Consider the following 14,605-nt stretch of genomic DNA (forward strand, 5'->3'; position numbering starts at 1 on the left):
CGCGGTGTTGACCCAGCTGTTCTTTTATGACGTGCCTTGACTTTATTCTCAATTGTGAGTACAACACCTATTTTATTTCTTATTAAACATTTTTTATGGTAATGCACTAGGCCTTGTTCTTTCCACATTCAGTATATTTAGATTTCCCCGGTCCATTTGAGGGCAGCAAGGTGTGCATGTTCCAGGACATTCTTAATGTGGTTGTAGCCTGCATTGAGTCCATCCCCAAGCGCAGGAGCATTTGTGTTTGCTGGTTCATAGCAATGCACACATGCCCGCTGAAAAGTTAGCAATTGGGTGGGTGGGCAGGGGATGATAAAATAGTGGCTCAGAAGCATGTTTTACCAACCCCTGACCACCAGTGTGAAAAAACCCTAACACAAATATTAAATTCCTGGCAGTCCGTATATAGATCACACTGACCTACGCAGACCAAAGCCGGCCATAGACGGGTCAAATTACGAAAGAATTTTCTGTCAAAAATCTTTTTTAAGAATTTTTGTTTGAATTTTGCACCATTAGTGGGTTGTGGAAATGGACAATTTTCGTGTGACCATTGAATTTGAGTGATCAATCATGTTGGAAATTTGTTGAAAAATTAACGAATTTCGAGTCAATGATGGGAGATCATGCTAGAAATATAAATCTGTGATCTGGAAAGAAAAGAAAATTCTTGGCCACGAAAATTATTTTCTGTAGCAATACAAGGAGAAATTGAAGGCTTGGTTGGTTCAATTTCTAAATCAATGGTGGCACCATCACATTACAAAACACACAAAATTTCCGATTTTCTAAAGAAAATTCGTTCAGAATTTGACTCGTGTATGGCCTGCATTAGTCACAGAGAGGGGACGCTGGGTGCGTTCACGGTCTCTCAACGTTCCGCGTCTTCTAACTGAACAATGGACTAACGAGCTTGTTAGGATACAGCCGCCGCGTGCTGGGTTAATTTGGCAGACAGGTGAACGCCTGCTGTGCAGGGAGAGAGAAACAGAAAGTTTGTTTGAACACGCCATCTGCACAGCGCTCAGGCAGAGATAGTACACAGAAAATCGCTGATGGCGCAGGAAAAGATCGGGGAGGCGGGAGAGGCGGGGGAAGGGAGTTTTGTGTTCAAAATTTCCTTTAAAACCCAGTGACAGCACTGCAGAGCCAATCCAGCTGAAAGCACATCACACAGCAGATTAATCTGAAGTTCTGCAGGAAAAAAAAAAGAATATTCTTTTAAAGCTCATTCACACTAGCAGTGCTCTCTGAAGAGCATTTGACAGGCTTCATGCTCACTGCCAGCTTTAATCCCCTTGATGCCCACACTAATGTACTGCAACCACATGCATTGCAGGGGATAATTCCTGTGAAGCAAAGCGTCATGGCCACGGCATGTATACGCCTCCAGCCACCGCCTCTGCGGCTAAAGGGGGTAGCGGTTGGGGGTAAAGTGTGGCTCAACCACGGGGCTTTACTGCCTCCCAACTGCTAGTGTGAACAAGCCCATACTGCAATATTTTAAATCTGAAATCCAGGATATCACTAATTTTAAAAACAATCCCTCCCTCCTTCTAACATCTGTAATAAGTAACCGGTGGAAGAAAGATGCATACATTTCCTAGATTCAAGCCACTCTGGTCCAGTCATGTTATAAGTTCCCCTCTACCAGCTAGCATCAGCTTCAGGAGAGAAGGACCAAAGGGTTGCACATGAAGTTCCATGAATATTGTGCTACAAAAAGTTGTCAGAGAATGCTGATGTGCAGCAGAAGATGGTCTGGGATTACAAGCATGCTACAAGAGATGGTCTGAGGTGATGAGTATGCTACAAGAGATGGACAGAGATTTCAAGCATGCTACAAGAGATGGTCAGCGATTACAAGCATGCTACAAGAGATGGACAGAGATTCCAAGCAAGCTACAAGAGCTGGTCAGTGATTACAAGCATGCTACAAGAGCTGGTCAGTGATTACAAGCATGCTACAAGAGATGGTCCGAGGTGATGAGTATGCTACAAGAGATAGACAGAGATTCCAAGCATGCTACAAGAGATGGTCAGCAATTACAAGAATGCTACAAGAGATGGTCCGAGATGATGAGTATGCTACAAGAGATGGACAGAGATTCCAAGCATGCTAGAAGAGATGGTCAGCGACTACAAGAATGCTACAAGAGATGGTCCGAGATGGCGAGTATGCTACAAGAGATGGACAGAGATTTCAAGCATGCTACAAGAGATGGTCAGCGATTACAAGCATGCTACAAGAGATGGACAGAGATTCCAAGCAAGCTACAAGAGCTGGTCAGTGATTACAAGCATGCTACAAGAGATGGTCCGAGGTGATGAGTATGCTACAAGAGATAGACAGAGATTCCAAACATGCTACAAGAGATGGTCAGCAATTACAAGAATGCTACAAGAGATGGTCCAAGATGATGAGTATGCTACAAGAGATGGACAGAGATTCCAAGCATGCTACAAGAGATGGTCAGCGACTACAAGAATGCTACAAGAGATGGTCCGAGATGGCGAGTATGCTACAAGAGATGGACAGAGATTTCAAGCATGCTACAAGAGATGGTCAGCGATTTCAAGCATTCTACAAGAGATGGTCCGAGATGATGAGTATGCTACAAGAGATGGACAGAGATTCTAAGCAAGCTACAAGTGATGGTCAGCGATTACAAGCATGCTAGAAGAGATGGTCCGAGGTTATGAGTATGCTACAAAAGATGGACAGAGATTTCAAGCAAGCTACAAGAGATGGACAGAGATTTCAAGCAAGCTACAAGAGATGGTCAGCGATTACAAGAATACTACAAGAGATGGTCCGATGTGATGAGCATGCTACAAGAGATGGACAGAGATTCCAAGAAAGCTACAAGAGATGGTCAGTGATTACAAGAATGCTACAAGAGATGGTCCAAGATGATGAGTATGCTACAAGAGATGGGCAGAGATTCCAAGCATGCTACAAGAGATGGTCAGCAATTACAAGAATGCTACAAGAGATGGTCCGAGATGATGAGTATGCTACAAGAGATGGACAGAGATTCCAAGCATGCTACAAGAGATGGTCATCGATTACAAGCATGCTACAAGAGATGGTCCGAGGTGATGAGTATGTGACAAGAGATGGACAGAGATTCCAAGCATGTTACAAGAGATGGTCAGCGATTACAAGCATGCTACAAGAGATGGTCCGAGATGATGAGTATGCTAGAAGAGATGGTCAGCGATTACAAGCATTCTACAAGAGATGGTCCGAGATGATGAGTATGCTACAAGAGATGGACAGAGATTCCAAGCATACTACAAGAGATGGTCAGCAATTACAAGCATGCTACAAATGATGGTTAGAGATTACAGGCATGCTACACATGATGGTTGGAGATGAAGAGCATGCTACAAGTGATGGTCAAGGATGATGATTGTGCTACAAGAGATAGATAAAGATTACGAGCATGCTACAAGAGATGGTCAGAGATGCTACAAGTGATGGTCAGAAATGATGAGTAAACTACAAGTGATGGTCACAGAGTATGAGCATACTACAAAAGATGGTCACAGATTACGACCATGCTACAGGAGATGGTCACAGGTTACGATCCTGCTACTGGAGATGGCCACAGGTTACGATCCTGCTACTGGAGATGGCCATGCTGCAAGAGATGATCAGAGATTACGAGCATGCTACACATGATGGTCAGAGATTACAAGAATGCTATAAATGATGGTCGGAGATTACGAGAATGCTACAAGAGATGGTCAGGGATGCTACAAGTGATGGTCAGAGACGATGAGTATGCTACAAGTGATGATCAGAGTTGATGAGTATGCTACAGGAGATGGTAACAGATTACGAGTATGCAACAAGAGATGGTCAGAGATGAAGCGCATGCTACAAGTGATGGTCAAGGATGATGAGTATGCTACAGGAGGTGGTAACAGATTACGAGCATGCTACAAGAGATGGTCAGAGATGATGAGCATCCTACAAGTGATGATCAGAGATGGTGAGTATGCCACAGGAGATGGTAACAGATTACGAGCATGATACAAGAGATGGTCAGAGATGCTACAAGTGATGGTCAGAAATGATGAGTAAACTACAAGTGATGGTCAGAGATGATTAGTATGCTACAAGAGATGCTACAAGTGATGGTCAGAAATGATGAGTAAACTACAAGTGATGGTCAGAGATGATTAGTATGCTACAAGAGATTACAGATTATGAGCATGCTACAAAAGATGGTCACAGATTTTGACCATGCTACAGGAGATGGTCACAGATTATGATCCTGATACTGGAGATGGCCACAGGTTACAAGCATGCTGCAAGATATGATCAGATATTACGAGCATGCTACACATGATGGTCAGAGATTACGAGCATGCTATAAATGATGGTCGGAGATTACAAGCATGCTACAAGAGATGGTCACAGACGCTACGAGTGATGGGCAGAGATGATGAGTATGCAACATGAGATGGTCAGAGATAAAGAGCATGATACATGAGATGGTCAGAGATGAAGAGCATGCTACAAGTGATGGTCAGGGATGATGAGTATGCTACAAGATGTGGTAACAGATTATGAGCATGCTACAAGAGATGGTCAGAGATGCTGCAAGTGATGGTCAGAGATGATGAGTATGGTGCAAAAGATGGTCAGTGATTATGAGCATTCTAAATATGATGGTCAGAGATGATGAAAATGCTACAGGAGATAGTAACAGATTACAAGCATGCTACAAGAGATGGTCAGCAATTACGAGCATACTACAAGCTATGGTCAGAGATGATGAGTATGCTACAAGAGATGGTCAGTAATTACAGGCACAGTTGGGTGCACTGCGTGCAGATTCCCTTTAGGCTAGGTTTACACAGGCAGCAGAAGGACAGTAAAAACAAGTGGTTGATCCAAGACTGCCCACCTGCAAATGATTATGGCAGCTGCTCGGGTCAGCACAAGGAGCCAATCAATTGTGCTACAGTGCAAAGAGCGTGCTGTTAGAAGAAAAAAGCAGAGTATCAGACCAATGAGTTCATTCTATATTTCATTTCACTATATTTAATTGTAGCACCCTTCTAAACAGGTGCTAGGCGTAGATAGATTTAGTCCTGGCTCACTGTATCAACTGAAGCTGCATTTTTGCTGTTAAGTAAATTTAGCTTAACTCACTATAGTCAGTACAGCTGTATTTGTGTATTTAGGGTTTACTCTGTGTCTCACAGGCTGCAGATTTAATTGATCTCCCTATGTATCTCCAGAGCCACTTGGATGATTCTGGAACCAGGGGCGGACTGACCATTTGGAAACTCGGGCACTGCCCGAGGGCCCAGGGTAAGTAGGGGGCCCCATGAGACGCCCCTAGTACCTTTTTCATAGGCTTTTTTGAGTTTGGGCAAAGACACAGGGGCCCCATGATCCCCTATTGCCCGGGGGCCCCATGATTTGTCAGTCCGCCCATGTCTGGAACATAGATGTGGAGTAATGTAAATGGACAGCATAAATATTTATGCAGTCCCAGCCAATCTTTGTGAGTCCTGCACAGGTGGCTGCTGGGAAATGGGTATAAATAGTCTGAGATCTAGAGTCTTCTTGTCTGATAGTGGAGAGGAGTCCAGCCTAAAGGGCTTGTTGTTCTCTGGGCAATGTTGCCTTGTGCTTGCTTTTCGTGAGCTAACTGGGCTAACTGAGAGGCCTGGAAGCTGACTGAGGGACTGTCTCTTGTTGGATTTGGTCTGGGATCACTGGTAGAGGTGTCTGGAAGATATTGGAAGGAGGCATCCATTTGTCTGAAGACATTTGTGAATACAGACTATGTGAGAGATCCTAGAGCCTGTGGGCTGCTGTCATCCCTCTGGGAGCTTGGGAGTCAGCTGAGAGTGCAGGAAATGGGGGGTACTGGCTGGTATCCTGAAGAGCTTAGTCCATTTTGTTGTGTTAACCACTTTAAATCTGCCATATAGAAGTTTTACTGCTACAGGTCGGTCCTCCTGTGCAAAATCACGTGTATGTATGTATATATATACTGTATATACAGTTGTGTTCAAAATAATAGCAGTGTGTTGAAAAAAGTGAATAAAGCTCAAAATCCTTCTAATAGCTTTTATTTCCATACACACAAATGCATTGGGAACACGACACATTCTATTCCAAATCAAAACATGAAGAAAAATATATCAAATTTGGGTTGTTCCTCTAAATAAATTGAAGAAAAGTGAATATTAGACTGTTCAAAAAAATAGCAGTGTTTGTATTCTTCTTTACAAACTCAAACATTCACTATATAAACTGAAAAATGTTTGAAGATTTTGCTTTCCTTTGAATGACTTAATGAATATTTGGTTGTAGTCGCACTGTTTCTGAGAACTGCTGTACATCTGTGTTGTATGGAGTCATCCAACTTCTGGCCCCTGTGAACAGGTATTCCAGCCCAGGATGATTGGACTACATTCCACAGTTCTTCTCTATTTCTTGGTTTTGCCTCAGAAACTGCATTTTTGATGTCACCCCACAAGTTTTCTATTGGATTAAGATCCGGGGATTGGGCTGGCCACTCCATAACGTCAATCTTGTTGGTCTGGAACCAAGCTGTTGCACGTTTACTGGTGTGTTTGGGGTCGTTGTCTTGTTGGAACACCCATTTCAAGGGCATTTCCTCTTCAGCATAAGGCAGCATGACCTCTTCAAGTATTCTGATGTATTCAAACTGATCCATGATCCCTGGTATGCGATAAATAGGCCCAACACCGTAGTATGAGAAACATCCCCATATCATGATGCTTGCACAACCATGCTTCACTGTCTTCACAGTGTACTGTGGCTTGAATTCAGTGTTTGGGGGTCGTCTGACAAACTGTCTCCGGCCTTTAGACCCAAAAAGAACAATCTTACTTTCATCAGTCCACAAAATGTTGCGCCATTCTCTTTAGGCCAGTCAATGTGCTCTTTGGCAAATTGTAACCACTTCAGCACATCTTTTTTTCAACAATGGGACTTTGCGGGGGCTTCTTGCAGATAGCTTGGCTTCACATAGGCGTCTTCTAATTGTAACAGTACTCACAGGGAACTTTACACCTTCTTTGATCTTCCTGGAGCTGACCAAAGATCTAAATAGAGGAATCAGGACCTCCTTCCTCCTGCTGGTGACTCCTCTAGTGATATAAAGATCTATATAGGGGAATCAGGACCTCCTTCCTCCTGCTGGTGACCCCTCTAGTGATATAAAGATCTATATGGAGGAATCAGGACCTCCTTCCTCCTGCTGGTGACCCCTCTAGTGTTATAAAGATCTATATAGGGGAATCAGGACCTCCTTCCTCCTGCTGGAGACCCCTGTAGTGATATAAAGATCTATATAGAGGAATCGGGACCTCCTTCCTCCTTCTGGTGATCCCTCTAGTGATACATCCTAGAGTTCTATTCGTTTTCCCCACGGCCTGGCCACACTGTTTGCTCATTTTGCAATCATCTGAAATAAGTACGCCCAAGTCCTTTTCTTCTGTAGTGCTGGCCAACAATGTACCCCCAATGTTGTACTCTCAAGGAATTCTTTTTCCCTAGGTGCATTATTTTAAATTTAGAAACATTGAATTGCAATTTCCGCTTTTCTTTTCCACGATACTTAATTTTGGTAGGAGTCTGCTGTGATCATCGACATGCTCCAGCAGAGGGCATTATAACACTGCAAGCAAACTCCTTGACCTGGCAAAAGGTTAGATCCTTCCCCATGGATCCCTCAATGATGATCAGCTAAGCCAGCTGTTCCTTTCTTCACCTCCATAGGTGTTTTACCTGCAAATATACCCTCACAAACCACGGCGTGAGGCTATGCAAGAACATTTTTCTTACGATATGATTTCCTAACTTTTGCTGTAAGCCAGTGCTGTTTCTAAGGTTTCAAAGTCATATTTAATCATGTCCACTGATGTCTTAGTTGAAAAAAAAATGGTGGATAGTCCAAAAACCTGGTATTATACCCTTGAAGTCCCTCTACAAAAGAGCTCAGACTGGAGAAGGTAGAAGCAGCAGATAAAGGCAATGAATTGTGCTACAATGCAAGGCAAGACAAGACAATGAGAGGGTGAAGGTGGGTCCACTGCATGCAAACATTTAAAAGCAGCCCATAGTTGTGCTTTAAGCTTTAAACCTTCAACATTTCTGACATAAAAATATCATATAAGAACAGCCACAAATAAACTTAGTCTGAATATTTCCCAGTTGCAGGCTGCCAATTAATGAATCTGTCCATCGTCTGCCATAGGAAGTGTTCTTGCTTCTAATATTTTTTTCTGCTAATTTATCTGACAGATCCCTTTTAACGAAGCCCCTTTGGCCGGAGGCTGAGCAGTGGGGAACAGAGTAGAGATTCTAAATAAAATCAGACGTAGAATCGTTGTGCCGAGTTCTCATACTCCCACACAATCATCTGACTACTCTCTTCCACTGTTCAGCGGTTCCCAACCACCTCATTTAATTATAATCCAAAGTAACCCAATTAAATTTCATTAGAACGTCACTTTGGAGCCACGGATTAATCCTCTTTTTCTCAATGAGCAGAAAAAAATAATGGAATGAACCCGCCTGTAACAGCAACTGTCATCTTAGCACAATTAAAGAGTAGAATTTTACACCATTAACAGGGAATAACACTCTGCAGTAGACAAGGAGTTGATTCATTGTATAGTTAAAGCTGAAAAATAGCTTAAATGCATATATGGGAGCTGTTTTACCTGCCAAAGGATTGGAGTTGTACTTCTGTCCACCCATTCCTGAGATCTACACAGCTCTGCCACACAGCACAAGGGACCCGATCAGGGGCGGACTGACAACTCATGGGTCCCCTGGGCAATAGGGGATCATGGGGCCCCTGTGTCCTTGCTCAAACTTAAAAAAGCCTATGAAAAAGGTACCAGGGGCATCTCATGGGGCCCCCTACTGACCCCGGGCCCTCGGGCAGTGCCCGAGTTTCCGAATGGTCAGTCCGCCCCTGGTCACCCGATTGTTCTCTGCAGGTCATGTTCTCCCTACCCTGTGACTGGACATTCAAAGAACAAGTAGTAGCTGTAGTAACTAATCTCTCTGTCTGTTGTCTTCTTCCAGTTATGAGCTCTTAGGTGTAGGGGAATGCAATAGGCTGATACCAGGTCACAGTCAAGTACTGCTTGGATTAAAAAATAAATTTAAGGTGGTCAGCTTTAAAGTTCAACTCATGGGAAACAAAAAAAAAATTCCCTTGTAGCAGGTTCCCCCCTGCACTGTAAGGGATCATGATTATTTATGGAAAGAAGAAAAAAGCAGCCGAATGCATGTGCTCCTGAGCTGGACAGTGGACTCCACAATGTCAATATCCAAACATGAGTAAGAAAGGAATGCAAGACTTGCTGCCCTCAACGGACCAGGGAAATCCAAAGATAACTGTATATGGGAAACAAAAAGAGGGCGCCTAGTGCATTGCCTTTTAAAATTATATTTATTTATAAATAGTAAAATACTCACAAGAGAAATACAAAAATCAAATGGAAAGCATGTCACAAAGGATGTAATGTGGTCCAAAACCCCTGAAGCTGGTGTGGTGGGAGACTGTAGACCTCTAGCTGGTGGTTGACGCGTTTCGAGGTTGTACATCTTAATCAGAGACAACCTCGAAACACGTCAGCCACCAGCTATCTAGAGGTCTGCAGTCCCCCACCAGACCACCTTCAGGGGTTTTTGGACCACATTGCATCCCTTGTGACATGCTTTGCATTTGATTTTATTTCTCTTGTGAGTATTTTACTATTTATAAATAAATCTCATTTTTAAAGGTAATGCACTAGGCCCATGCGCCCTCTTTTTGTTTCCCATACACATCATGATTATTTATGACTAGCATACCAGAAATAAGGACTTCTACTTATCCCTCACAACGCAGGCAGCTGGTGCTCAACTCTTCTCCTTGATGCTCCAGGTTGTGGGTGGTCCCTCAGCATCCCCACTTACAATGCAGGGCTATTGGGGGAAAAGCTAAGTACAAGAACAGTATGCACCTAAACCACCTCACATTCTATTATTATTGCTATAATACAGGATATACACTTACCGGCCACTTTTTTAGGTTCGCCTGTTCAAGTGCTTGTTAACACAAATTGCTAACCAGCTAATCACATGGTAGCAACTCAATGCATTTAGGCATCTAGGCGTGGTGAAGATGATTTGCTGAAGTTCAAACTGAGCATTAGAATGATGAAGAAAAGAGGATTTAAGTGACCTTGAACGTGATATGGTTGTTGGTGCCAGACAGGCTGGTATTTCAATAACCGCTGATCTACTGGGATTTTTACGCACAACCATCTCTAGGGATTATAAAGAATGGTCCGAAAGAGAGAAAATATCCAGTGAGCAGCAGTTGTGTGGATGAAAATGCCTTGCTGATGTCAGAGGAGAATGGACAGACTAGTTCGAGATGATAGAAAGACAACAGTAACTCAAGTCAATATGGACCGAAATCTCTGAGGAATGTTTTCAACACCTTGTTGAATCTATGCCATGAAGAATTAAGGCAGTCCTGAAGGCAAAAGTGGATCCAACCCAGCACTAGCAAGGTGTACCTAATAAAGTTAAATCACACACATTTATCACACCCCCAATCCCCATAGATAAAGTAGATTTAGGCATACATCAGTTAGACCTATTATCTCTAATTCTCCATTCACAATTTGCACAATTTACATTCCTGCTCGCAATTTTTTGTGGGTGATTTACGTGTTTTCGAGTGTCGCACCTAAGGCAGCCCATTTACTTGAATGGGATGCCCTATGAGGGTTTGTTGTGCAAAAAAAGCTCATGTACCTTTTTGGGCTTTGCGTAATTTCTTCGTGCATGTTTTGCTGCGGTTTCCACGTATATCTGTTGCGCACAAATTGTGGCAAAATCACACCACATTTTGGGTGCTATTAAGAATGTATGGCACCTAAATGCACATTGTGTGTTTTGCCGTGATGTTAGTACGATGTTAGTGCGATCATCACGATTCTTCCCACAAATCCAAATCGTTAGATGTGAATGGGACCTAATTAAAACTGTCCTGATGCTGGCCAATATTACATTGCTGTATCCTTTGCAGTATCTTAAATCGCTAGATGTGAAAGGGACCTAATTAAAACTGCCCTGCTGCTGGCCAATATTACATTGCTGTATCCTTTGCAGTATCTTTATTCTATATATCCAGCCTATGCTCTTTCTCTCAAGTAAATTTGGCCTAGCCTTGTCTTGCTACTGGCCAATTTTGCACTGCTGTGGTATCAGTGGTCTCCTAATTCAAGTAGTAAAACACATGCCGTCCATTTTGGCCGATGCTCTTTTCTTTGGAGGGTCCTGCTGCTGGACAATAATACACTGCTTTCTCATTTGTGGTCTTTTAGAGAATAATGAAGGCACAATCAGGAGGCAGAGCATGAATATGCATACAGGCTTTGACTATATAAGAGAACCCTCAAGTGAACTCCAACCCCACCAAAGGTATCAACTAGTGGGGAGGAAGCAGAGGGGCACCAGACTAAGTGCAGCATTACAATAGGTATTTATTGAAAACACACAATTGGAAACTCACAATAGATGGCACCTATTTTAATGCTGAACTTAGTCTGGGGCCCCTCTGCTTCCTTTTCATCTTTGCTCTAAGGGTGCTGCCGCTGATGCTGCTGTTTGTTCCTGCACTTCCACGTGAATGCTAAATGGTCTCCTACATGGACTTTTAATGAACTTTTAATGGACTATTAATACATAGTTATACACCCCTCCAGTGCCAATTACTGTGTTTTTTCTGTTTCAAGAACTAGTGGGCACTGACCATACCAAGGACGTTGACTCTATCAGATATTCCTTCAAAAGACCCTAGGAGAAATTCCATATGAGCTCTGACCCCACCAGAGGACCTGCCAGTGAGCTGCAACTTTACCAAAGATCCCTCCATTTGTCCTGACCCTACCAGAGCATCCTTGTCACCCATGGGCTTACAAAACAGAATTTCCCCATGACAACTAGGGTTGTGACTTGAAGTCCTACCAGAGAACCCCCATTGGTCACCCCTTTATACATATAACATACAATCTGTACACAGAAAAGCACACAGGTACTTATAGTGATTCAATCAACTTCATATGTACGGCTAAAAATATGCAGAGGACTAGAGTTTCCTTTTAAATCATTTAGCCTTGCCTTCGAGAAGCCATCTTATGCCTCCATAAAATGACTGCCTTTCCCCTATATATAAAACAGGTCCTCTTCAGAAGCTATAGAGCATGACTGTGTGCCATCTCCAAGATTCATTCTAAATCTATACCACATATACAATATTGGAATATGACTTTCGATTCTGTTTAATTGAATCATATATATCCATTAAGATATAATTCTATAACCCCCCCCCCCCCCCCCACAGAGGATGAAAAAAATTGATATTTATGGAGGAGGTATTTCCCAGTCAGCGGTTTTAATTGAAACTGTATTGATTGGGTGGGTGTAGGAGATACAAAATAGAAACCAAGAAGGGTTATTATTGAGAAAAGCATAATGGCTCAGGTAAGCTGATTAGATAAAACACATCAGCATAATTAATACAAATGAAGTACAGGGCAGCCGGTTCAGCTGTATTACTGCCAGCAGACAGTATGTGTGGGGGATCGGTAGCTGCAAAGGGATCTCCAGCAAGAACAGCTTCCACCAGACCTGCCTCCTCTTCCTCCATTGTTTCATAAACTCACTGCCTTTGCTGAGTGCGGCATATTCACAACATACATATTGTCAGTGCAATATAAAAATTACTTAAAGTCTATGTAAACCCAAAGAATAAACTTCTTCTTCCTCCATTTAGGTCTGCTAAATATACCACTGGAAGCATTTTATTATACCTGTTCAATAATTGCAAAAAATATACCTGTCGATCACATCAGAAATCTTGTGGGATGAAAAGTTACGATGTTCTCTGCCTAAGCTGACTATTATCATTTACATTGTTCCCAGTTTTGACTACTTAACACCTCCGCATTATGTGATGAAGATGATGAGATGGGTCTTCTGTAGTCCTATATCACTTCCTGACCTAGGGTGACAACACTTATCCTCAGTAAATACTGTACAGTGAATGTTGCTACCCTAGAGCAGGACGTGTGTTACCAGCAGGATCAAAGAAAAAAAAGAAGTAGGAAATCAAACAATAACCACCAAATCTAAGGACAAGCTATAATATATTGCATTTCTTGGGTTTAGATATGCTTGAAAAGAACCTTTTGGCCATATTAATTTATTAAGTAAGAGCCTTGTCTAAAGATCACAGTTTTCCTGCTGTTACATTTGTCAGCAGCTCACTGATAAAATATGACCCTCCTGAAAGCATGTCCACATGTGCACTGCAGCAAAGTCTGATTGGCTGCTATTGTTCCCCTTCCACTCCCAGTCTGAGCCCTGCTGTGCAGGAAGTGAATATAAAACAATGCAGAGACATACACTACTTACGGTTGGAATTTTTAAAATTTGTCTGGCGCTTAGATTTTCAGTTAACCTTTGCTTTACCGATAAAGATCTAGTAGACAATTTTTACTTTGGCATTTATCTTGTGCAGCTAGCTAATACATTTTGTTACAATTTTCTATATGTTTTCAAAACCCCTGAATCTGACCCTATCAAAATGCCTTTTAAAGAATGGTTACATTTGTGTGAATCATGTAAAAGGAGGTTGCAATCCTGCAACATCTGCCTATTATATTTTGTTTAAAAACTGAATTAAACTGGGAAAGAATTCATATTTGTATCACAGTTGCAAATTTACCTGGAAAACATTTGCGACTCACAGATTGTTTTAGTGGTTTCCTGGAGTTCATCTTTAGTTGTATTATTTGATGATGTTGTATTTCTAATGGTCATGCCTCATGTTTTTACATCCTGTCTACATTCCGTTAACAGTAAAAGTAAAGACAAGAACAAGGCTAAGGACGGCAAAGAGAAGTATGTATTGTGTGTGCTCAGTAGTTCCGATACATGAACATCAGTGTTGGACTGGCCTTCGAAACTGACAGCAAATTCTTAATTTATTTATGATCCTAGCAAAGACCTAAATGGGCTGTAACAGAGAATTTACCAGTTGACTTCTAGGGCATCCTCTAGGGGGCCCTGACCCTACCAAAGAATCTTTAAGTATATTCTGATCCAACAAGAGAACCCAGATGAGCTCAGACCCTACCAGGGAAGCCACCTGTAAATTCCAATCTTGCCCAAGGTATCCTTTACCAGGGATGCTTCAATAGATCCTGACTCCACCAGAGAGTTTATCAATATACCCTAGGAGAAATCCCAGAGGGGCTCTAACCCTACCAGAGAATCTTCGTCAGCCATGAACCTACAAAAGAGAACTTCCCCCAAGACACCTAGGATTATGATTTGAGGTCCTACTAGAAAACCCCATTGGGTTCTGGCACTTTCAGAGAGACAGTTAGCAGGTCCCAACACTAAGAAAATATCCTCAACTGATCATACCCTGCCTAGGAGTCCCCCAGTGGGACCTAACACTTCCAGAGAACTCCTCCATGTGAACTGTCTCAACCATAGAGTTCTCCAGTGGGCTCTCCAGTG

At 42.5% G+C, this 14,605-nt stretch overlaps 1 protein-coding gene across 18 annotated transcripts in view; it reads left to right on the forward strand.

Moving 5' to 3' along the window:
- Nucleotides 1–14,605, forward strand: part of OTOF (otoferlin) — a 547,586-nt gene that overhangs the window by 298,694 nt on the left and 234,287 nt on the right. For 12 of the 18 annotated variants that reach the window (XM_089686080.1, XM_089686077.1, XM_089686076.1 and 9 more), the window contains exon 6: nt 13,940–13,981. The exons of the other annotated variants lie outside the window; for them this stretch is intronic. In XM_089686080.1, the coding sequence (XP_089542206.1) occupies nt 13,940–13,981 (42 nt within the window). The remainder of the gene's footprint in view (nt 1–13,939; nt 13,982–14,605) is intronic. 18 annotated transcript variants of the gene reach the window in all.

The sequence above is a fragment of the Staurois parvus genome, unplaced genomic scaffold (assembly GCF_062004578.1).
Source record: "Staurois parvus isolate SC_StPar_1 unplaced genomic scaffold, SC_StPar_1.0 ptg000390l, whole genome shotgun sequence".
Classification (NCBI taxonomy): Eukaryota; Metazoa; Chordata; class Amphibia; order Anura; family Ranidae; genus Staurois; species Staurois parvus.